Genomic DNA, 25262 nt, shown 5'->3' with positions numbered 1-25262 from the left:
TGCAATTTTTGGAACCTTCTTGTTACCCAATATGGGAAGGGTACCAGACTTTGGCCCTTTCTAAATAGCTAGGCTGGGATCTCTAAGGCATAACAGAAAATGAAATTTCACTAGAACTGCTCTTTCCTTCTGAGAACACTGTAAAGAATCAAGTTCTGGACCAGCACTGCTAATATAATTTTCATTTTGATGTGCTTCATCGATTACGTACTATTTTCTGGAGAACAATTTATGTCTCTCTGTTCACAGTATATTTGAATGTCACTGACCTTACAAGTTACAAAGTGGGTTGGGATACTTTCTGTATCCGATGGTCACCTCATCGATCAGCAACTTCCTACAGACTGAAGCTAAACCCAGCTGATGGTAAGTGCATTTTATTTTTTGCATTTTATGGAAACATAATTGTCTTATTTCAGTGACAGCACCACTTAATTGGGCTGGTGGCAAACACGCACCAGTAGCCATGATACATCTGGTTGAGCTTTAAAGCTCTGAACATAACCTGTTTTTCTAGAGTGGTGAAAAACCTGCAAAGACGGAGTAATTATTTTTGTCAAGTTAACTTTCATTAGTGGGAATCTGCTAGTTACCTGGGTTTCACATGACACTGCAATGTTACTCTTCAGAATACTCCGAGGTGCATAATCACCACATAATCTTGTTCTAGAAAGGCTTTTATGGGACAAGACTGTCCCATAAAACTGGACTGTCCCATCCACTACAACCTCCTCTCAAGAGGTCTCTATTTCCACTCTTATTTGTACACATATTAAAAGGAAAATAGTGGTTTCTAACTTTCTTTCCATTGTTTTTTTTTTTTTTGACAGGTTCCAGAGGACAGGAAATCACAGTACGTGGATCAGAAACGAGCCATTGTTTTACTGGCCTCTCACCAGACACAGAATACAATGCTACTGTCTTTGTTCAGACCCCCAACCTTGAGGGACCTCCAGTCTCTATGAGGGAACATACAGGTGGGTAATAGATAGTGTGAACCTTCAGTTTTGGCTGTAGAACTTGTTTCAGCTTAGAACCTGTCTTTCTCCTAAATGACTTTCAGTACCTCTTTTAAGTGATCTTCTGTCCTCTTTCTCTCAGTGTAATGTCAACTGGAGTTTATAAGGGAAAGAGAAATTCTTAAACTCTTCTTCAAACCAAGTATTCTTAACACTTGGATGAAAAATGGACACATTATCAGAGTGCAGCGCTACTCAACTCATGTAAAAGTGTTCCTGTTATAATGAAATCATGTACCTTTTTTTTAACAATAGCTATAATCTCATTACTCTTGTAACACAATAAATTTTTCCTTGCCAATTATACATTGTTTATGTTAGTGAGAAAATAGAATCTTTCTATGTGGTAATATAATACATAATCTAGTGGTTTACCTTGAATTAAATAATTTATATGGAGTAAAAAAATTACTATTTCATTTCAGTCCTCAAACCTACAGAGGCACCAACTCCACCACCTACACCTCCTCCACCTCCCACGATCCCTCCAGCTCGGGATGGTATGTTTATTTGTAGAATTATTCAGAATTTTTATGTAGTTGCTACACTGCTTCAGAGTTTAATTCTATTTTTCATAAACAGATTTAAAACTAGCACAGCATTTTAGGGAAATGAAGTTTGAGAATAGTTTCTCATGCCATCCATTTGATCTTGAACTTTATTGAACTTCAACATATCCTGGTTTAGAACAGCAAGGTGCACACATTTGGGGAAGAAAAAAAAAAAAAAAGATATTCTGTAGCTCTTCTGCAAGTCTGTGAGTCTGTCTGCTCTCAGGAGACAAATTATGTTTTACAGTAGCTGCTCAGATTTAAAAAAAGTAATTTAAAATATTTACATTGATTCTTGAATTCTTTCTAATTTCTTGAACTTTTATTTGAAGATTTTTAATAAATGTTTTTGTGTTGAGCATTAGCTATCCACCAGGTTGAGTGTGTGTTAATAGAATTTTGCTGAAAATTTGTCATTCTTCAATTTTCTAATTTTGAAGCAACACTCTTTATTTCACAGTGATATGAACGATGTGTTTTAAATATTCCTTCTCTTGGTCTTTCAGTATGCAGAGGTGCCAAAGCAGACATAGTATTCTTGACTGATGCTTCCTGGAGTATTGGTGATGATAACTTCAACAAAGTAGTGAAATTTGTTTTTAATACAGTAGGAGCCTTTGACTTGATTAATCCTGCTGGAATCCAGGTAGGTTTGTTATTTCCATTAGGTACCTTTTGAAAGGAATCTGAAGATGAAGATGAATTACTGAAATGACATCTGATTTCTCCTTTCTTTCAGAATGCTGTCATTTTTTTGTATTAGATTGTTGTACAACACGTGTACATTTGTGTATGTATAATTATTTATGACATATATCAGTCTTTTTGTAAATACAAAGGCAATCCAGTCTATCCTGAGGGGTTACTATTCTGAAAGACGAAAGTTGTGGTGTGTGGGAATCCTTCAGGCAGAGAAACTGGGGTGATGTATTCTCAATGTATGGTTAATTTTATATTTTTGTTTCTTTGTACAGGGCATCAAGAACTGGCACACCGCCTAGTTGTTAAGTGCTAGATTTTGTTTGTGCCATATCAGAAATCTGTTTTGGGGATGGTCTGACTCTTGAGTGAGGGTTATGTTTTAATTTCTCAGTGCAAGAAAGGAGTGTTGTGCAAGTAGAGTCCATCTGGCTTGCCATTAGCCTTGTCTTGTCAAGCTGCCTAGAATCCCACTGCAGTAAATAGCTAGAATCCCTTTGAGAGGGACACTTTCAGAAGTCTCTTTGTCCCATCCTAAAGACAGATAACATGGGTACACTCCACAGTGGGCATAGTCAAAGTATGGAAAGGAGAAAAGTTAGTCTTAATGAATTCATTGTCTTGAAAGAGTAAACAGTAATAGCTAATGAGGAATAGACTTCCAGGATTTCTGGGCTGATCATAATTATACCAAAGACATTTCCTGTCAGGCTTCTTACTGTAAGCCTTGCACCATTACTGGTTTTCTGCTGCTGGATGAAATCACTGCCTAGGTTCCCATAAACATTTCTCTTTCACTAAATGACATGAATGACATGAAATGTGAGAGAGTTTCAAATAAGGTCTTTCTGGAGCAATGACCTGCAAGTGCAATGTATTTTCCTTAGTTAGAAGACTGAAGGTGTTTGTTTGTTTGGCTGGTTGGTTGGTTTTGTGGGAGGTTGTACTATAAAAATTATCTACATTGCTTTTGCCTTTCATCTTCTAGGCATATTTTTAGGTCTTTAAGTCCTTATCTTTAACTCTCTAGACATTTTTAAGGAAAAGATATCCCTTATACTTTGCTTTGTCTTGGACATTCTTTATACTTCTTAGCTCTAATGTATACTGAGTAGTTCTCCTTTCCATTTGTTTGTTTGTTTTATAATTTTTTTTCCTGCAAATATATATGGGTCCCTGGCCTAGAGATAGACAAGGGTTAATATAGGTGATAGAGACATGTAAATACTAATGTTTAGTAAAAGATTTAAGTCACATCCCCCTTGAGATAGTTGCAACAATCTCGGGATTTGAATTGGATATTAATCATGTAAAAAATGGGAATTTACTTCAGTAAATGTGAATATATATACATACAGAGAGATGTTTATTCAGCATCAAATTAATGTACTATAATACTGCCATTTTACAGAATATTAAAAGGAGCAAAAATAAATATATATCTATAATATTTAAAGATTATTTCAGAATAAACATTCAGTGATTGTATTGCAGTATTTGAGAGTACACAATTTCATATATATCTAACTTTATTGACGTTTTGTTGCCAAATTCTTTTTGTATTTCCTGAAGAAAACTGGAAGAGGTTTTGTAGATACTGTACATCTGCTCAGAAGCAGAAAATAGGCACTATATATATTGTGTCATACTAATAGCAATAATTTAATCATATGTGTTTAAGTCACATTTCATGCATGAAAGTGTTGTGTGTACATTTCTGTGATGAACTCTATGTGTGTGCATAATCATGCATATATGAAAAAGTTTTTTCATTTTTTTAATGCTTACTAATATACTACAGTACATATTTAAATTGAGAGAGTTTATCTGAATGTGGAGGTATGAGACTGACCACTGTGATATATTTCATTTCAGGTTTCGTTTGTGCAGTACAGTGATGAGGCAAAATCTGAATTTAAACTTAATACGTTTGATGACAAGGCTCAGGCCCTGGGTGCTCTACAAAATATTCAGTACAGAGGAGGAAACACAAGGACAGGTAATTCTGAGCAGTAATTATATTTCTTTAAGATAAAATATCTTCAGAAACTGCCTCATTATCCTAATATTGCATGGCCGAAGAATTAGGTTTTTATGTTCTTCTGTTTCAGCTGTGTGGCTGTTGCCCTTTCGAAGTAAAGTAAGAGATTTATTCTTTTGTGGATAGTATGACTGACTCCTTGTTCACTGTGCACTTTGTAGGCAAAGCCCTAACATTTATCAAAGAAAAGGTTTTGACCTGGGAAAGTGGCATGAGGCGAGGTGTTCCCAAGGTACTTGTTGTTGTCACAGATGGTCGGTCTCAGGATGAGGTGAGGAAAGCAGCAACTGTCATACAGCACTCTGGTAAGCAGTTCACAGTATTGGGCTGTTTCATTTCCTTATGTGTTAAGCAATGCAATTGTAAGAGGTGCTTCAATCATCTGGGAATCCATCATTAATGGACTCAGAAACTCAAAAACTTTTACAAAAAACTCAAAACCATTTAAAGAATTTGGACTCTCTGGGCCAGAATTCTTTCTCTAGCCTTTTCTCTGGGGAAGGATGTAGCTTCCCAAGGCTTTCAAGAAATTCCTCATGCATATTGTTTCATAGATGTGACTTTTGGTTATTTCTTTCTCTCCTTGCTGTGTGGACCCCAGGGATCATTGTGAAGTGTGCTCCATTCTAGTGTTTTTTATGTAATGGGCCTGGCTTTTTGAGCTTTATGTTTCACCTGGTATAAGCCAGTGGATCTCCAGTTAAAGTAACTGGTTTTGGTGGAGCTGTGTCTGAACTGACTGCTTCACTACTTTTTGAGCTGAGAAGCATTGCACTTCCTCTTCAGGTTTGCTGAATGTGGCTTATGTGAGTCTAATGACCTGTTCCTGTCCCTGCATCCAGCAGTTTTACATTTCAGTGCATGAACCACTTGAAGTTCTGTTCCCCGAGCAAGGAGATGTTGTACTTCCTTACAGAAATCACTGGCATGTAAACCGCAAGTGGTCATCTTTGCCTTTGTGATCTGGAGGAATCAGCTCTGTCTAGATTGTTTCTAAAGATGTTTGGCTATCCTATTCATAAAAATTGCTACGGTCTCCCTGGATAATCTGCTTCAATGCTTAACTACCCCAATAGCTGGAAAGCTTTGCCTCACATTTCACCAAAGAGTTTCTTCAGGCTAATGAAACTATTGTTTTAATTTCATTTACCTAGTTAACCAGGAAAGCAGTTGATCACTCTCCATTTTAACGGGCCTTCATATCTGAAGCCTGTGATTTCCTGTTTCTGTCTTCTCTTTTTTAAATGCGACAAAACTGTTTCCGTCAACCTCCTGTTGATTGTGTTTTCCAAAGCTCTTATAATTTTCACTCTCTTCTCTCTTGCTTTGATTTCTTTGCATCTTAAATGTTATGTTCAAAGCTGGACAGAGTATTTCAGCCAAAGCTTCACCAGAATTGGCTACAAAGGAATAATTATCTTCTTTTTGAAAAATTAAAAATGTAAATAGATACCTTTATAATTTCCAATAAATGGGAATTCTGCTTTCAGTCTCCCACCAGCATTTCCAATGTCTGTGCAGTTTCTTGTCAATGATACTTTGTGGGTGATTTTTTTCTATACAGGGCTGAATTTTCAAGATGACATAGCACTGAGGGATATGGTGTAGTTGAGAACTGTCAATGTTAGGTTAAGGGTTGGACTAGGTGATCTTCAAGGTCTTTTCCAACCTAGATGATTCCATGATTCTGTTAATCATGCAGTGACTTTTTTTTTTTTTCTTCCTTGTATTCTGGTATGACAAAGAGAGGTCAAATTATCACATGGAGGCTTAGGTGGGAGAGGGAAAGGAATAAATAAGTCAGAGGCAGAATTCTGTAAAGTCTAGAAACAAAAACTTGACATAGAAGGCAAGGAGATGCTAATTTAAGGATCTGAAGAGGAAAATCACCCTGACAGACAGGAGATTATGCTGGTCATATGGTTAAATTCTAGGGTCTGGATTCTTCTCATGTGACTTAAGTCATCTAACAACTAAATGTCTAGTCTAAGGTCATCACGTAGAGTCCTTTTATGGCTAGTGAAGAGAGCAACAGATAGGCATTTACAGACCACGGCTGCTTCTGTCTTGAAGTTAACATTTTAGGGAGTTGTGAGATTGTGTTTTGAATCTGCCCATGTCTGTTGATTATAGAGGAAGACTATAGACAACTAGCTTAGACTTGTTGCTAACTTGGAAAGTAAAAATTGGTGAGATGAATGCCACCCTAAGAAAGTGAAAGAGAAATTGAGAAGCATGAAATGCCGGAGATGGCAACAGATAAAGAACTGGATAACTAATAGTCTGCACAAAGATTTTGGACACAGAACAGATTTAAGATACTGCAGAGTTGATAGGATTGTACATCTTGTATGAAAGAGCGAGGGGACTATGTAGAAAAGGTTGTGTGAGACTGGGTAATGAGAAACAAAAATCAATGAAGGAAGAAGAACATTTTGAAAGATGGAGTGTAATCCCTCCTGAGCTTTGATAGGGTGAAAGGATGTCCAGAATGTATGCTTATAATGAAGGCCAGATAAAAGATTAGGTAGAGACTGAGAAATCAATAGTAGAGATGGTTTGTGAAATATTCACCTGAAAAATGGTATTGTATGTTTACTACATTTCAAGTAACAAGTATTATTTTTACAGGCTTCAGTGTCTTTGTGGTTGGTGTGGCTGATGTAGATTACAATGAGCTGGCCAAAATTGCCAGCAAGCCCAGTGAGCGTCATGTCTTTATTGTTGATGACTTTGATGCCTTTGAAAAGATTCAAGATAACCTTGTCACCTTTGTGTGTGAGACAGCTACCTCAAGTGAGTAGAAGACATTTTTTTTCCCCTTTCCCAAATTAATGTATTTGCTTATACACTGCTACAGTTGTGTAGTGGGTTGACCCTGGCTGGACACCAGGTGCTCACCTAAGATGCTCTATCACTACCCTCATCAACTGGACAGGGGAGATAAAATATTACAAAAAGCTCATGTGTTGAGATAAGGACAGGGACAGATCGCTCAGCAATTGCCATCATGGACAAAACAGACTTGCCTTGTGGAAAAAATGAATTAATTTTATTACCAATCAAAATCAGAGTAAGGTAATGAGAAATAAAACAAAAATCTTAAAACAACTTCCCCCACCCCTCCTTTCTTCCCAGGCTTAGCTTTACTTCCAGTTTTCTCTGCCTTCTCCCGCACAGTGGTTCAGGGGGAATGGGGGTTGTGGTCAGTTGTGGTCAGACAACAGTTCATGACATGTTGTCTCTGCCATTCCTTCCTCCTCAGGGGAAGGACTTCTCATGCTTCCCCTGCTCCAGCATGGGGTCCCTCCCATGGGACACAGTCCTCCACAAACTTCTCCTGGGAAGCATGAGTCTTTCCCAGGGGGTGAAGTCTTTCAGAAACAGACTGCTCCAACATAGGTGCCCCGCGGGGTCACAAGACCTGTCAGCAAACCCGCTCCAGGTGTGGGCTCCTCTCTCCATGGGTCCACTGGTCCTGCCCAGAGCCTGCTCCAGTGTGGGCTTTCCATGGGGTCACAGCCTCCTTTGAGCACATCCACCTGCTCCAGCATGGGGTTCTCCACGGGCTGCAGGTGAAGATCTGCTCCACTGTTAACCTCCATGGGCTGCAGAGGCATAGCCTGCCTCACCGTGGGCTGCACCATGGGCTGCAGGGGAATCTCTGCTCTGGTGCCTGGAACACCTTTCTTCTTCACTGACCTTGGTGTATGCAGGGCTATTTCTCTCATGTATTCTCACTCCTCGCTTCAGCTACCGTTGCCCAGTTGCACAGCAGGTATTTTCCTCCTTCTTAAATATGTTATCACAGAGGCACTACCACCATCGTTTGATGGGCTTGCCCTTGGCCAGCCGTGGGTCCATCTTGGAGCCGGCTGACATTGGCTCCATCAGACACAGGGGAAGCTTCTAGCAGCTTCTCACGGAAGCCACCCATAGAGCATCCAGCTACCAAAACCTTGCCACACAAACCTGATGCAAGTTGCCATCAGTTGTCACACCTGATATTTAAGGTACATAAGAAGAAATGTTAATATATAAAAGTTAGGTTACATGATAACTGGGCATACTGTAAGGGAGCAAGTTACTTTTTAAAAATTTTGAAGTAGGTATATTTTATGTAATCTTGTCTCATATTTCAAAAATACTGGTATAACAAAAAGAGAATAACAGTCAGTGAGAATTACTGCTTTTTATGAAGTAGAATAATGCCTAATATGAACTGGGGTGGCACACAGGTCTCTTATTTACCACTATTCTAGGGATGCTAAAGAGGTGTAGCTATAGTGTGTGATGCTGGTTTAAAATTATCTAAGTAAAGTTCAGTTGTTTATACAAGTGAAATCCTTGTATGGCAAAAAAGAGAAATTCTCGGGCCTGTCACGTGCAACTGTGTACTCCCTAACTGCTTCATCCGCTGACTCCTGAGGAGCCATATAAATCTGCAGTTTTTCCTTGTGAATCTGACAGCTATTATGAAGCCTGACTCATGCCTTAAATATTCATGGAAAGACTGTGTCACTGTGCTCCTTTTTCTTATGAATTAGACTCTTAAAATATTTGGGGGTTTATTTCTTATTCCATACAATTTATCATGGTAGAAATATCCTACTAACAGTAATGAGTACAGATTTTAACAATACATCTACCACAGAGCGGAACACTGTATGACAAATGTAACAAAAGTTGGTTGATAATTAATAATAGCACAGACTTTCTGGTAATAAAACTTTCTGAAGTATATATATGTTCATATCCTGTTAGGTTTTATAGCTTTGAATTATATGTTTTTTCATGTCTTTTAGCCTGTCCTCTTATTTACTTGGAGGGATATACTTCACCTGGTAAGTAACTGTCTAATATTTTAGCGTAGGTTCATTTGTATCTTTTACAGCTCTACAGTGTTTTCATTTCTATTTTCTCTCTGCATTTAAAGGTTTCAAGATGCTGGAATCATATAATCTAACAGAGAAGCATTTTGCTTCTGTACAAGGCGTATCACTGGAATCAGGCTCTTTCCCAAGCTATGTAGCATATAGACTCCACAAAAATGCCTTTGTCAGCCAGCCAATAAGGTAGGTAAACCTGAAAGATTCATATTTAGGGCAAGCAGGTGAGGAATGATTAATAGAATTTATAGATGGTGGCATTAGTATCTTATGGAAGATGCATTTATTTGATGATCTTTTTACTGAACTCCAAGAAATATAATCCAAAGAACATCTATCATTGTTCTATTAAATGCTAATCTATGTCTTCCATTGTTATCTGTTCACTATTAATCCAGTTGGTTATGATTCTCTTTTGAGATTATGCTTCTTAACCGTTTGAGTTGCCTGTGATCCACAGTTTGTCCTTAGGCATTTGAACAACAGCCTCCATAGTGCAATGAGCTCCATGTTGCCAGAGAGAAATGGTTTCAATATGGAGGCATAAGCACCACCTTTTGCAGAGGCATCATTCATACTGTAGTAGGCAACACACTGACACCATAGGCTTAGGGTAGTTTCTTCTCTACTTGAGTTGCCATATTTGGCAAATGGAGTTCTAAAGGGTCTGTGGTCTTAGAACTTGGTTATGGAGAGGCAATATATGGCCATTCTTGCCAATGTTTTTTCACAAAACCCCAAAAGACTTAGCAGTTAGTTTTACTAAGATGGGAACAGTATATCTCTTTCTCTTTTTATATTTATTCCTTCCCATCTAGTTAGGCAAGTTTCAAAAAAAGTCATTCAGAGTTAGAGGACATGCCTAAAGATAGCCCATTATTGCTATTAAATTTAAGGAAATTTAGTCATCTTTTCATATAAGTCTTTGAAGTCTACAGTCCTGCCAGACTGGGTAAATATCTTATCACAGGCACAGGAGGTGAGGTGTATGAATAAATAATTTTTTTTTTTGTCAGCCTTCTCAGCTCACAACTTTAAAAGTGGAGGACTTGAGGACTTTCTCAGTTCATTGACCTGCCATTATAGCTATAGAGGTGATGGATCTCTGACAGCCTGGATTTTTATGATCTAGGGAAGTACAAATAATCCTAGTTTTGCAACTCTCTTACATTAAGATAAACCTTGCATTTAGCAGGGTAAGATGATAAAAAGACAGTAGAAAGACAGACTTCCTATTTCATGTTTTTTTAGAGTGTTGTGATACATAGTCTTCTGTAAGAGATGGATTAGATGTGCCAGAGTATTCTGGGCACTTATTTTTCATGAGAAGCCAGAAAATAAAACTCACTTTAGACTGAGTCAGCAAAGCGATAAAAGCATCCTGATCCTGGTGGCATAGTTGTTTCCATATTTGAAATAACTTGGTATCTGGGTTATAAATAGTGTTGCCATATCTACTTGAATATTTTCGTTCTTGGGCTTTGCTGTGTGGTGGTGTTGACTTAGTGATATGGCTATTATTGCAGTGTCCATAATTGCATGGGTACATAAGATTTGCCTACAATACAGAGCAGCTCCCCTCTTCATTTTAAGGTTTCTATATTTATGTTCATGATGGCAAATTCTAACCCCCCCCCCCCCCCCCCCCCCCCTTCTCAGTTCCATTACAATGGTTAAGGAGAAGCAGAAGTTACCTCCTCTTTTACAATTTTCTTCCTTCATTCCCTCCTTTCCCCTTCAGAAAATGCTGGAGTCCATTTAATGCATATTTTTATTTACTTTTGGCTTTCTGCTTTTTTAATGTCTAACAGTCTAAACATCACAAATCTAAACCTCAGCCACTGATGAATGAGGTGGAGCCCAAATACATCACCAATTGCAAAGAATGCATTAATTATCTCCTTCACCCTATCTGTGCCTGAAGGGCAGCAATAGTTAAGTGCTGTTTTCTATTGCCTAAAGCAGGCCAGATGAAAAAAAGAATAAAGTTGCGGTCCGTTGTACTTATCATCAAGGAATTTAAAATATGTGTAGTTTATAGGGAATCTTGCCACAAGAATACATCTCCAATAGTTCTTGGTCATATTCTGGTTTCCTCCATAACCATGGTGTGTGGATCAAATGAAGACAGGCTGTGAGTTCATCTTAACAAATCATATACTGTTTTTTATCACAAAGTTCTTTTCTGTTTGAGAGAGTAGTTAAAATGCTCAGTGGTTTCCCCGTTACTCTCATGTCTTTTCTTTGAAAAAGAGAAAATGATGAAGATCTTACTTTCCTCGTGTGTTTCCATGTGAAAAAATGTCTTCATATTGTTTTAACAGGGAGATTCACCCAGAGGGATTGCCACAGGCATACACTATCATCCTGTTATTCCGTCTTCTGCCTGAATCACCCAATGAGCCTTTTGCAGTTTGGCAGATTACAGACAGAGATTACAAACCACAAGTTGGAGTTGTGCTTGATCGTAAGGATGATTCTGCTTATTGCATAGAGAATTAATTCATTACATTACTTTGCATGCATTCTTCCTGAATATTTCCAACCCAAAGCATTCCTACATTCTAAAAGGATTATATAATTTTAGTTTAAGAGATTTTTCTTTTTACTTTGTACCTAAATTACTTTTTCCGACTAAAAATAATGCATCTAAGCTATGTTTCAATTTTGGTATTACCTCTACAACCAAAGAAAAATACATCTATATACTTATGGGTCAGTGAGACCATCTATAACCTGCGTTTACCCAGTTGAGTGGTATACTACATTTTATCTATGAGTGTATCTTAGGTTGGTGGTTTCAGTAGTACATATGAAATGAAATGTATTATTTTCATTTGTTGCAGCTGCCAGTAAAGTGCTGTCATTCTTTAACAAGGATACAAGGGGAGAGGTTCAAACTGTAACTTTTGATAATGATGAAATAAAGAAAATCTTTTATGGAAGCTTCCATAAGGTAAAGGATTGAAATGGTGAATGTTGCTTTCTGAAGTGCTGTTCTTTGAAACAAAAGACAAGCAAGCAGAAGTCACTGTCAGTTATATCTGGTCTTTGTATAGTACTGTAAGTTGACACAGAGATTTACAGATCATGTAAAACAAGTTCTCTGAAGTTATAGCTCTTTGCACTGGTGTAAGAGATTGTCAAGAATTTGTCATGATTGTGTAAATGAAAGGTTATATCTGAACAAGACATCATAGGCTGATTCTTGGCACATGACAGAGGGAGAATAAAAGATAAACTAGAAAAAAAAGAAAGGTAGTGAGAAACGACTGGGGGGGAATTTAATAACTTGAAATCATTCAGAGCAGATGAAGATACAACCACAGAAAGTAAGTAGCTATTGATTTACAGATAACAGCAGGGAATCTGTTTTGGGAGCTGAATAAGATTCATATGTTTAACAAACATAATAAATGTATATGTGTATATTTTGTATGTATGAATGTGTATTGGTATATTTTTGGCTTAAATTCACTGGGCCTAAAATATTCCAAAGTAACATTAATTAGAGAAGCAACAATAATGAGACAGAGCCCATAAGAAAGTGTATAAAATGTTTGTGATTTAGAATGATACTCGCGTTTTTTCAGTTGTCAAAATGGCTAGTGAGATCCTTACATGTTAATGAATTTGCCTTCAGCTGTGATAGTTTTGTGCTTGCTTTTCTAATTTTGTGCACCGAATTATGAAAACTAGATCCTGCCACACTTCCTTACCTCTAGTCATCAGGAGGTGTTTGACTCACGCTGCATATATATCTAAAACACATTTAAAAAATATTTTCTTCCTGTGTTAAGTATATATGTTTAGGGCAAGAGCATGAGTTGCAGTTGCAACATTTTTGGTCAGCTGAAATGCACATTCCCATGTTTTCATTTATCTCCCTTCTGTTTAGTTTTCTTCTGGTGGCGTAAGTATGGCTGCAGTGTAACAGTTGTTCTCTTTATGATACCCTCTCCTGCATGACTGGTTATTACCAGCATTCCTTTGAGGATACTGACAAGAGTTTGCCTCTGTCAGCTTGCTGATTAGAGCCGACATTGCTGATCTAGATCTGCTAGGCTGAAATTAGCGAAAGATAGCTGGTGCCAGCATTGTAATGTTTTGTGACTTCATCTGTTTAAAACACAGATAACTGCAAAAATCAGACAGTGCTATAAAAGCTATTGGTTTCCTCAGAATTTGACAGAGGATGATTTCCCAAACCGCTTGTATGTTATATCCAATTATTTTTATTTTATAATTTATTTAATGGCTAATTATTTTGATATATATGAAGAAATATGTATGCCATTGACTTTGTAACTGATACTTATGAGTATGCTCAGATCACACCTGGATTAGGCAGCTTCTACTTTTTCCTTGGCATTTGGCTTTTTGCCTTTCTTGTTTTTTGATAGCTTAGTAGGACAACTGAATTTTAAGGAAGTGTTTTAATCTACTGGAGTTATAAAAACTGTCAGTAAGTGCTAGGATAGATACTGTTTTGGTGTAAATGTTGAGTCATCTTATCACCAAGAAGTACTGTTAAGATACAGAACAGCACGTAGCATGCCTCATTTTAGAGATCAGTGTGAAAGCTGAGACTTCTTTTCCTCAGGTCACTGGTGTGAAACTCTACACGCTGTACTGCCAGCAGTCTGTCTGCTGCTAATTAAATTGACATTCAGAGTCATATTTTTCCTTGTAGTTCCTCTAGAAGTGATATAGCTGAGCAGAATTATCTGACAACATTTACAGTGAAGCTTTGCTCATTTATCAGAGCAAATGGGGAACAACCTATAGCAGTTATATATTATAGAGAAATTAAAATTATAGGGAAAATAAAAATACAGAATTTTGTATTATTTTAATAGTTAAATACACTCATACATATGTACAGAAAGCAATTCTAAAATGTCAAACGATGTACATGAGTAACAGCCATTTGCAAATGATCTTAAAGCTCTGGAGCTATGAATTCTTGCTTGTGAGATTATTTCTTAAGCAAAGATATATCAGTTATTTAGTGTAGTGTGTCATTCCCCATCTTTTTTTCCTCAGAAAGGAATCAAAAGTTCAGATTTTGATAGTATTTAAAGTAGCTGGAATAGCCTTGATTTCAAGAGCTGTATTTGGGATTTTTCACCATGTAACTGAGCTGCCTCCTCTGGACTCTCTCCAGGGCTCTCTCAATACTGAGATTGCTATATGAGTCAGGTTGTTAATGATAACATCATCAGATTCCCCAGCTCATGTGCTGGGAAAGCCTCATGTATCAGCCATGTTGATTAGCTCCTAATAAAGGATAGCAGTAGTTTCAGATGGATGAAGGAAGGAAAGTAAGATCAACACATTTCAAAAGTTATTTTTGCAATTTTTCCTACCATCCGGTTTCAAAGAAATGACAAATCTTTAGAATGCAAGAAGATGTTTTCCAAAATATCAAACATTTTTGTGGTTTTCATTCGATGATTTACTGGCTCATTCAGTGAGGCACAGTTAACTACACCTAACTGCAAGGAAATTTACTTTGGCATACTTGAACACTTTGCGTAGCATAGCTATGGTGGAAGCTGTTGTATCTGGCAAGTCCCATAGGAAAAATCCTGACTGACGGAGACACTCATTAAATTTATAACTGAACGTTTTGGAGAGACAGAGGACTTCTACTTCTTATTCTTACCATGCTAGACTTCCTTTTAGATTGCAGTTTTGCAGTAGTTTGCCACAGGAAATTTGATGATGAGTCTTTCTGCCAAGGTACATATGGGATAATAGTTTGCTTAGCTTATTGATGTGGTTTATTTAGGAGCAGATCAGAACACCATCAAGCTTTATCTTAGAATAGATCTCTTAGAGAGAAAAATAAAAGTATGTTTTCCTTCTTAAAACTTTGGTGCCTTCTGACACTGAAAATGATGAGAAGTGATGCTTTATGTTGATGTGTTAGAAATTGAAGAGAATGTTTCTGTTAATAACAAAATGTAGCAGGATTGAATACAGAGATATTTTATTTGCTATAAACACTACATGTTTACTTTTGTTAGATTTATGCCTGGGCCATAAGATTCAGGCTGGTGCTAAATCAGCAGTTAGCTGACTGAGTCAATTACCTGGGGGAACTCTGCTTATTTTTGATTGCTAGGATCACTTCTTTGGATGGATAGGTGATGCTCAGCAGTCATTGCTGTTTGAACATTTTCAAATTGGTGGTCTCATTCAGCATTTTGATGTAGATTCACCTCTCCCAAGTTTTGTGTGCAAATGAAAACACAGTAATGTATGTTTGCTATGCAAATGTCATTTGCTTTATTTAAATTGTGACAAATAGTTAACATTCCAGTAGAAGGACTTGCATGTTAGGTGCCTTTCAGAATTAGTAACACGCTTTAACTGTTTGATGCGTTAGTTAACTTGTAAAATTTAGTCATATAATTAAATGACTGAGTATATGATGTATGAAAAAATGATAATGACTTTAAAGCTTTGTCATGGTGCTTATTTTATTTTGTGAAAAGTTTGGTATTACATACCAAACTATATTTTGGACACAATTATCTTTCCATTATTTTTTTATTTGGTCAATGAACAATGTTGGAAATGTTATTTAAAAAGCACTGAGAATTAAACTGTGATGCCAACTCAATTTCAGATGACAAAAAATAAGGGCAGTTTGAAAAGTCTTAATTCCAATTACACAAAGGATAATCACATGATGTTTAAAGAGTTTTAGATACAGCTATACTGGTGCCTTGGAGACAACTCCACATGGGAAAATATTTAATATAGAAAAAAAAGAACAAATTCTCAGCAGATTGTTCAGGCACTTGTTGACTTAGGACATTTAAGGGAATCTTTGTTTCAAAAATTTATGCCAAATTTTTAAGCAGTCATCAAATACCAATAAGTTTCTGAGAGGTTATGTACTGTGATAACAGAAGCTTTAAAACATAAATACATACTTCAAGGATTCTTTACTGCTGATCTTACTGTGTTGATTTTTTAACAATTACATACATGCTATAATGTTGTATATAAAAAATGTGCAGTATGTGAGGTATATAAAGGCACTGAAACCTTTCTGTTGCCTTAAAATGTTCTTCTAGAAATGGTATATTAGAATTTCTAAAATGTCAGTCCCTTGCTGAGTGTCTTCTGTTTTCATAGAAATGTAGGAAATTCACTTGCATAACAGTTGCCATATGTAACACAAATTTTTGGAAGGGTAAACTTTGCTTCAGTTTTGTTTGTTCTGTTTAAGATTTACTGTGTTCCCCAAATACTTCCTTCTCTTCTCCTGGTAAACATACTCTCCCTTTGTTACAGTCATTCTTTTCTCCTTCCTAAGTTTCCCTTACTTACAATAATTAATCTCTTCCTCTTCTTGCCTGTTTCCCCTTATTTTGGCATATGTAGCCAAATGTCTCTCATGGAAATGTCTCTCTTGCATCTTCTGTTATTTTGTCTTTTTCTGGGCAGGCTTCTCTGCTCACTTCCTGTATCTCAATGCAACTAATGCCTCTGGTTGAGTCATATGTGGAAACTGAACCCTGGATCTTTGGATCTGAAACAATCTACTCTCTGAAGTACAGACAGAGTCTGTTAGCCAGTGGGCAGTCATGGACTCATAAACCTCTTGTGTGGTCCCAGCCATCAGAAGAGGACAAGAAGAGTTTATATATATTCACTTCCTCTCAGAAATTATTTTTATTTTTTACTTTTATGCCATCTTAAAGTAATTTTCATGCAAGCTTTTTTAAATAGATCATTGTAGTTCAACTATTACATTAAACAGTACTTCTTAGTTGTGCTTGAGTATTCATCTTATTGACCTTCAACACATTTTAAAGAGGTTACTAATGTCATAGACTTTCCTTGAGTTTGAATTTTTCCACCAGTTGAAAGTAAAGCAGGATTAGCAGGAAGAAAATTTAAAACAGTATTACCTAAACAGTGAAATACTTTTAAATTATTAAATATGCCTATGTGCTTTTTCTAAATACTATGTTAAACTTTTTTTCAGGTCCATATTGTTGTAACTTCATCAAATGTTAAGATTTACATTGACTGCAGTGAAATACTGGAAAAACCAATTAAAGAGGCTGGGAACATCACAACTGATGGCTATGAAATACTTGGGAAACTTCTGAAAGGTGACCGGAGATCAGCAACAGTAAGTAATAAACACTAATCCATTCATTAATGCAAGCCCTTGAAATTTTCTGAGGAAAGAGATTAGAGATTAAGGATGGCTAAGAAACCGGTATTGCACCCAAAGCTTTCAAGTGTCTGTACTGCAAGAACCAATATATTTAACTAAGAAATTTCATCTTCATAGATTCTCATTCTTAGCAGAATTGCAAGAATAAAAATCTAATAGCTGGAAGTGCAGTCAGGTAAATTCAAACGAGAGTGGAAATGTTTTTCTTTTAATAGGGAGAGCAGTTAGTCATTGGAACCATTTACTGTGGATTCTCTATCACTGGAAATCTTTAAATGAAGATTGTTTTGTTTTCCTGAAAAACATTAATGAACAGATTTTAATTTTTACAAGTCCTATGGTCTGTCTTGTACTGGGTGATCAGAGTAATCTCCACTGGTTTATGACCTATAAATCTATAATGAAAAAGGGGCTACTGCTATGAAGGGCACATCAGTTAGCTTGATGGATTAACTATACTTAATATGTAATCAATGCTATTACCTGGTCTTCGTATTAGAAGATTTAAGTCTGCAGTCTGACCCATGTGTACAAACCCTAACACCTGACGAAGATTCTCAGTGCTCACCACTAATGTTTGGTTGTATCTATCAAACTACAGGATCATAGCTCCTGGGGTGAAAAAAAGAGAGGAAACTGCTTTTACAGTACAGTCTACCTAAGGTCCCTGCTTCAGTCTTTGCAGAACTTTTCCCTGCTAATGTCAATGCAAAGTTCCATACACAAATCTGAATTAATATATGACTCAAGAACTGCAGTCCTTAGAGCCAGTCCAAAAGTTTTTCAGCCAGATTTCATGTTGCAGTGCACAGGCACTCATCCAACGTAGAAGTTCGTCGATATTATCCTTTAAGTATTGCAAAATACTTCTTGAGTCACTTTATTTAATTAACTTTTTGCCCCAGAACAAGAGCAAGCATCAGCGCTTGGAAGTTCTTATAGCCTTATGTGGGCTTGGTTTTAAATATTTTATTATTTTAAAATCATTTTTCTGTCGGTGTCAAAAAGAGAAGTGAATCTAAATGATGTTAACTACATTAGAAATATTTTTTTTTAGGAGTAATTTTTAATGCTAATGCCACTAGATTTCATTATTTAACATCTCTAGTATCTTTCAAGAGTACTCCTTTCTTTTACAGTTAGAAATCCAGAATTTTGACATTGTGTGCAGTCCAGTTTGGACTAGCAGAGACAGATGCTGTGATCTTCCTTCTATGGTAAGTATAAATGAAGAAGAGACTATTCAGAAAATACTTTTTAATAACAAATGTAACAATATCAATATTAGCCTTTTATTGTACTTTTTACTGACAACACATCAGGGTTGTCAGAGCAGCCAGTGAACACCACTGCATTTCAAAGTTTTGTGTCTGAGGGAGAAATATTGTAGTGTGCTAGAATTGAGTCCCTTAGAAATGGTGGAAAAAATTTTCAGTTATATTTTGTATTTCAGTGATATTTAAGATCCTAGGTATTATGAATGGAATAGCTATATTATTTTTTTATTTAATCTGTTCTTAGATTGGCATTCAAAAAGTAACTAGTTTATTCTCTATCAGTGCAAGCTGATTGTCTAATGGATAGAAATATTAGAACAACATATATGCATATGAATTTCATTTTGCCTGTGCCTCTGTTGTTAGTGTCTTGTATAGCGCAGAGTAAATTTGCTAAAAATATGAAAGGTCCTCTAGAAACATTTGGAAACCACTGTTTAGTTGTGAGTTTTACTTATACTTTAAAACAGGATAATACAGAATCTTGCTGTTAACTGTTTTAGAAAAGTATGCTGCCACCAAGTACTTGTCTTTAAAAGTAGAGTAATAGTTGTAATTGAATTTTCAGAGAGATGAAGCAAAATGTCCAGCTCTTCCAAATGCTTGTACCTGTACTCAAGACAGCGTGGGACCTCCAGGACCCCCTGGACCAGCTGTAAGGAACTATTCGCAATAGACAGATTTGATGATTTTTGCATTTATGGAAGTAGTTTTGTGTTGATCGGTGGTTCTGTGAAACAAAGGTCAGTCAGAGAAAGAGTTTCTATCAACATGTCCATAACATCATGGTAGTATGTTCCCTTTTCATTTTATTTTCAAACACAGTTGGGTAGCTCCTACCACCTCTACTTGTTTACATAATAATACTTTTCCCATATTTCTAGTGTGATCACTGTGAATTACTCCTCATTGGCTGATAGGTTGAAAGAATCTGGCCCAATCTCAGCTGTCTCGCACTTCATGTACAAGATATTTTTCATGGACTGTGCAAATATTTTTCCTAAATACAGAGTCAGGATTTCACTCCAAGGAAAGATTCTTTACTGTGTCAGGGAAATAAATTAGTTGCTCTCTTTTTTTATGTGAAGAGATAGTAATCTATGGAATGGATATGTGCCTACCAATTGCTTTGAATATAAGGGAGTTCTACTTTGAAGCTGTCAGAAATGCTGCTTGAGGAATCTGAAGCCCAGTTAAGTTGTCTGGCAGTCTACTATAGAGGTAAACAGAGATTTTGATGAATATAAATTGAAGATGTTTATATGTGCAGAGTGAAAAATAAGAATAATTTTTCATGGGCTGAACTGGCAAGGCTGAAGCTGATGTGGTTTACCTGAGTTTCTGATGCACCTTTTATTATACTACTTTTTTAGCAGTGTGATCTATACACTTCAAAACTTTGGGCTATCACATAAGAGTTTGATAAAGAGGATTCATCACACGTACCAGTATAATGTACTCTTGTTATATATTCACAATATCTATGTATTAAATATAAAATATGTATTTTCTTTCCAAATATTCAATTTAGGGTGGCCCGGGTGCTAAAGGTCCCAGAGGTGAAAGGGGTTTGACTGGATCATCTGTAAGTATCTTTCTGGAATGCATCTATAATGTTGCTGCAATGCTTCTATAATGTTGTTATATGTTTACGTCTATGAAAGTTTGTATGCTTAGTTCTATGCTGAGCTAAGAATGGAGATTAAAAATTTACTTGGAAATATGCCTATATGTTATTTATGTGCAGCCTACCTATTTGAGACTATATATACACAGCCTATATATATATGTAGGCTCAAAAGCATTGACTGAACATCAGGAAACTAGATTACATGCATCAGAGTGTTAATACACACTCTGCGGCGTTGTTATCCTTCTGTACAGAGTAGACAGCTATACTTTTAATTAACACTGCCATAAGGCATGTATTGTCCTGAGACTACCAACATGAATCAGAGAATAGCTTACGAAAAGATATGCCACTTGGATAACTGTTTCCACAGTTGTTCTGAAGTATTAAATGTGTCTCCAGGTTTCTGACTTCCATTAAGTGTCTAACCCAAAGGATTTTGCAGTTTCAGATCTAAGAAGGGGATGTAATTTACAATCTTGCTTTTATTTTCTGCTTTAAGGGGCCACCTGGTCCTCGTGGTGAGACAGGTCCTCCTGGCCCTCAAGGTCCTCCAGGTCCTCAAGGTCCCAATGGGCTGTCAATCCCAGGTGAACCGGTGAGTGGCCATTTTGAGTGCGGGTGGCAATGTGTATGATCAGAGCTGTCCATGGGGATGGTGGTCTTGGGAAGAGGGTGGCAGCTTTGCCATAACATTCATTTTTCCCTTCCCTCATGGAACAAGTCTCCTTCTGAAACAAGTCTCTTTCAATTCAATAGCATTTTCTGTCTTAAATGTTACATGTGCTTATGGGATGCTGATGAAAAGGCAGAGTCTAAGCATTGCAATGCACATTGTGCTACTCTGGTTTTATTCTTACAGCTTTTCTGTGGATGCTAGGCCTTTGAGTTCTGGGACTCAAAACTATCAAACTGGTGCAGGAAAATTAAGCATGCAGCATTACTCTGAAGACACAGATCTTTCTCACAGATTTGCACATCCAACTTCTATTTTCTGAACTCAAATCAGTAGCTGAAAGGTCAGAGAGGCAATGGGTGCCTAGATTTAAGCATACAAAACAGCCCTTCGTTCCTAGGGGGCTTTCTTGGCAACAGCATGAATATTTTAGTGAGAGGTTACTTCTGATTTCATGTACATGCCTTCAAATCCAGAGTAATTATTAACACTGATAAAGTTTCACCAGATTCTGGTTATTATAGCAGATAGGTAGCATAGGTAACCCTTTGTCTACATTCTGAATGTATTGAGACTGATTTTGCCATATTTTAATAAGTAATCACCCCAAAAGCAGGAATACAATTTTGATATTTTGATGTTTCCTGTTTACAATTATCTTGAATTTTAATATAACCAGGAGCTTTTTGATTAGTCTTTGATTAATATATAAAGTTTATGGGGAAAAAAGATAGAATTGGTGTCTGATTGCACAGTCTCATTTTTCATTTGAAACCAGGTTACCTTCTCAGTCTGTAATGTAATTTAGGATATGGAAAACAAAATGTGTTTTAAGATAGACATTATGTTCACCTTCTGTTTTGTAAGGACAAAGTAGAAAGACTTTGTTAACCAGTGTAGATGCTTTTCAGTTTTTTGTTATATACTGGGGGAAAAACTTGATTAAGATGTCCTAGAGGTGTCAAATAGCAAGAAGGGCCAAAGACATTTTTTTTTACATGTGGAATGGAATAAATATATTTATTTGTCACATTCAGTTTGAAAACATCCGAAGAACAAAGCCACCAACACTGGTGGAGCTTCTTATTACCTAACAATAGTTTAGAGCAGCACTTTTGAGTCATGTAATTTTCTTTTTCATATCAATTGCAATTCACATTGGTGGACGATGTTTGCGAATTGTTTGATAATTTGTGTGTCATCAACAGTTATTAATGCTGGATTATGACACAAGCCACCGTGGAGAATAAATATTTTATTGTCAAATTTAGTTTATGTGGGTTTAGCCTGGGCATTTCTACTACAGTGCTGTAGTGTATGTGGAATGCAAGCTGGTTGTGAAGGATAATACATTGCTGCTTTATATGCTACTACACCTTCTGTCTGGAAGTACGTAATACCTTTTAGACCATGGATTAGAGAAAAGTACTGACACTTTTAAAAAGACTGAGTTTTTACCTTTTGTGAATGTAGACAGCTCCATACACCAGTTGAGAAAGATAAGGGAGGTTGGGAGAAAACATGTAATCCTTCCCTGCTTTCCTGCTTATGAAGACATTGCTATCAGTCTCTCTTACTGAAAAGTCCACTTCACTTCCTTATCAAAATATGTGGCCCTTCAAATGTCTGTTTGCCTATGTTTTTAATATAAAGGCAACCAGTCATCATGCTTTTGCAAATGTTTGTGAGATGATCAGTATTGCTTCAGTTAAGAACTATATGTATCTTGATTTATTCATACACATAGTTGGCTTATGGATTCCTTAATTTATGTATCTTGCAAGAAATATTTTGTGTCCATTTACACAAATTAATTATTTTGCTGGTATATTTTTTAATTCAGAATCTCTAACAATCATTAATTAAAATTATAGGGTCGTCAAGGAATGAAAGGTGATGCTGGCCAGCCTGGACTACCAGGGAGATCGGTAAGTCAATGATTAGACAAGATAATGTCATTTTACACTATTCCTATTGCAGGTTAGCTGCTGGACAGCTATTTTTGACATTGCTAGGAGTAGTGGACTCTTCTCATACCTTCCTAGAACAGCTGTACTGAGTCAAGCCAAATCCATCTGGACAGTTGTGAATGCACAGGGACAGACCACTGGATTAGAAAAAGTACACTGATAACTCCCCAGGAAGGTCCCTCAACTTCTGACCACCTGCAGTTAAATGTCTTCCTAAAGTAAAGGTTGCAGAACCTTTGCTGAATGCCTCTTCAGGAATGTTGTCTCATTGCTTTCTACTTTTGGAAGTTAAATGGCCTTGGGACGTTATTTGTATGCTTTCAGAAAGAAGAAAGCAAAATTAAATTTCACTTACTTGCAGATTTCTATATTGTAAGCTAGGATTAGGTTTTGAGGAAAAAAATCAGGGTTTTTTTTGTGTAATCAGTTGGATTTGGATAATCTAAGGTCATTGATCTGCCCATGTGATGATATAACTGATATTTAATGGTTGGACTAGATGATCTTCAAGGTCTTTTCAAACCTAGACAGTTCTCTGGTTACTATATTGTCCTTGATTTACTGGGGATATAAAGACTGTATGTGAGATGCTTAAATGGTGTCGTGGATTTAGTTTCATATATCAGATAAGGTCAGTCATGGACCAAGGGCCTTGTATTTTTTACCTGTTTTATTAGTCCTTATAAACCCTGAATAGGAAACATTTAGGCAATAGTAATTCCTGTAGAAACCAATGTTACATTTTAGTGTATGATGAGATTAGACAGAAATGGGGGAAGAACATGACATGATACAAGACTGTTCAATATCCAGTTCCTACAACAGTGATACTGATCCTACAGAGTGTTGAATGAAATTATTCCTGAGTGTCCTCTAATGTAGCTTGTCTCTTTAGTTTTAGGGTCTATTCTCTACCCAGAAGCTACACGGAACAGAAACAGATAACTTAGAATGTGCACAATAAAGCAGCAGAATGATAAAAAAAGGACAATAGGGGCAAAAGAACAATAAAGGAAGAGTCTAATTTTTGATGACTGATTAATGACTGCAGCTAGGCTTTAGCACCAGGTGATAAAGGGTTAGCTGACAACTTTAAGTCATACTTGTAAAAGCAATAAACCAGGCATCTATTTTATGGAACGGTACTGAAAATTATTTTTAAAGTTGAATTATGGGCTGGTAAGGAAATGGAAGTAAATAGTAGTGCGGGTGAATACTCTTGTATCATGTATATGAGATAAATGCTTTCTCCTAAAGGTTTGTTTTGTTTTTGTAAAGGCCAAAAAGCAACCTTGAAGACAGTTAAATATTTAAATGTGTGCATGTATACTGTCATGATTAGCATAGCAGTGATGTTTGTTCTGTCATAGATACAGTTCATCATTCCTTTCCCCTCTAGGGAACCCCAGGTTTACCTGGTCCACCTGGCCCAATGGGACCTCCAGGAGAAAGGGTAAGGTTTTCTCTGTTTATGTTCTGAAAAAAACAAATAATGTGGGTTTTTCCCCCCCTTCTTTATCGTATCTTTCTATTTTGAAATGCTTTTTCAAAAGGAGTCCTTTTATCAGTATCCAACCTGGAGAGGTAAAAGTTGTAGGACTGGAAGACCCTAGGGGAGAAAACCTCCCCAGATAGCCATAATGTATCTAGATAGCTTCTGTAAAGCTTGCACTGCTCACTCTCATGACTAGGTTCTTAAATGCCTGCACCCATAGAGCAGCTGTCCACTGAGCAGGGCTCTGCTGAGGTACTCAGCCTTGCTGAGTTCCACACACTGTTGCTGCTTCAGGGGATCCCTTTGAAACTCTGCTTGTCTCAGTGTCTGAGAGATGTCATATCTGTAAACAATCCATCTGTGCTATTCTTACTGTGAAGGTCAAACTTGCTCCTTAACTACTGAGCTAAACTTTTCTTTGGATGGGGAGGTCTGAAATATCTTCATAATGAAAGGCATGCACAAAGGTGTTTCTTTGTGGAGTTGTTGCAGTCCCTTTCTTCTAATTTGGGGTCAGCTAAGCAAATCTCTTTTGTCTTCACAGTGACATATCACCTTTGAGACGATTGAAGCAATAACTTGCCATTACGGTCAAAATTAATAGCAGATATATGTATTTATAGTTATCCTTTAGTGGGAGTTGATAGCTGTAAAAGAAAACAGACAACCATATGATAGCCGGTTGCCAAAGAACATACCATTGGATTAGTGGGTCATTGGTGGGCCATGGACCTTCAATATTAATTTGTGAGTGCTATGTTAGATTATTAAAATGGGATTTCTCAGCATCTCTTCTTGCAGGGGAAGTA

General features: G+C 36.8%; 1 protein-coding gene across 4 annotated transcripts in view; it reads left to right on the top strand.

Annotated features, from left to right (window-relative positions):
* Nucleotides 1-25262, top strand: part of COL12A1 (collagen type XII alpha 1 chain) — a 111435-nt gene that overhangs the window by 70363 nt on the left and 15810 nt on the right. For all 4 annotated transcript variants that reach the window (XM_074895920.1, XM_074895916.1, XM_074895919.1 and 1 more), the window contains 18 exons: nucleotides 250-366; nucleotides 831-977; nucleotides 1445-1519; nucleotides 2077-2216; nucleotides 4145-4268; nucleotides 4472-4615; nucleotides 6942-7106; nucleotides 9116-9154; nucleotides 9247-9385; nucleotides 11524-11666; nucleotides 12046-12155; nucleotides 17208-17357; nucleotides 18545-18622; nucleotides 19251-19337; nucleotides 20214-20267; nucleotides 20815-20910; nucleotides 22863-22916; nucleotides 24358-24411. In XM_074895920.1, the coding sequence (XP_074752021.1) occupies nucleotides 250-366; nucleotides 831-977; nucleotides 1445-1519; nucleotides 2077-2216; nucleotides 4145-4268; nucleotides 4472-4615; nucleotides 6942-7106; nucleotides 9116-9154; nucleotides 9247-9385; nucleotides 11524-11666; nucleotides 12046-12155; nucleotides 17208-17357; nucleotides 18545-18622; nucleotides 19251-19337; nucleotides 20214-20267; nucleotides 20815-20910; nucleotides 22863-22916; nucleotides 24358-24411 (1916 nt within the window). The remainder of the gene's footprint in view (nucleotides 1-249; nucleotides 367-830; nucleotides 978-1444; nucleotides 1520-2076; nucleotides 2217-4144; nucleotides 4269-4471; nucleotides 4616-6941; nucleotides 7107-9115; nucleotides 9155-9246; nucleotides 9386-11523; nucleotides 11667-12045; nucleotides 12156-17207; nucleotides 17358-18544; nucleotides 18623-19250; nucleotides 19338-20213; nucleotides 20268-20814; nucleotides 20911-22862; nucleotides 22917-24357; nucleotides 24412-25262) is intronic.

Source organism: Athene noctua, chromosome 1 (genome assembly GCF_965140245.1).
Source record: "Athene noctua chromosome 1, bAthNoc1.hap1.1, whole genome shotgun sequence".
In the NCBI taxonomy this organism is placed as follows: Eukaryota; Metazoa; Chordata; class Aves; order Strigiformes; family Strigidae; genus Athene; species Athene noctua.
The sequence above is the reverse complement of the archived record's forward strand: the minus strand, read 5'-3'. Positions and strand labels throughout refer to the sequence as shown.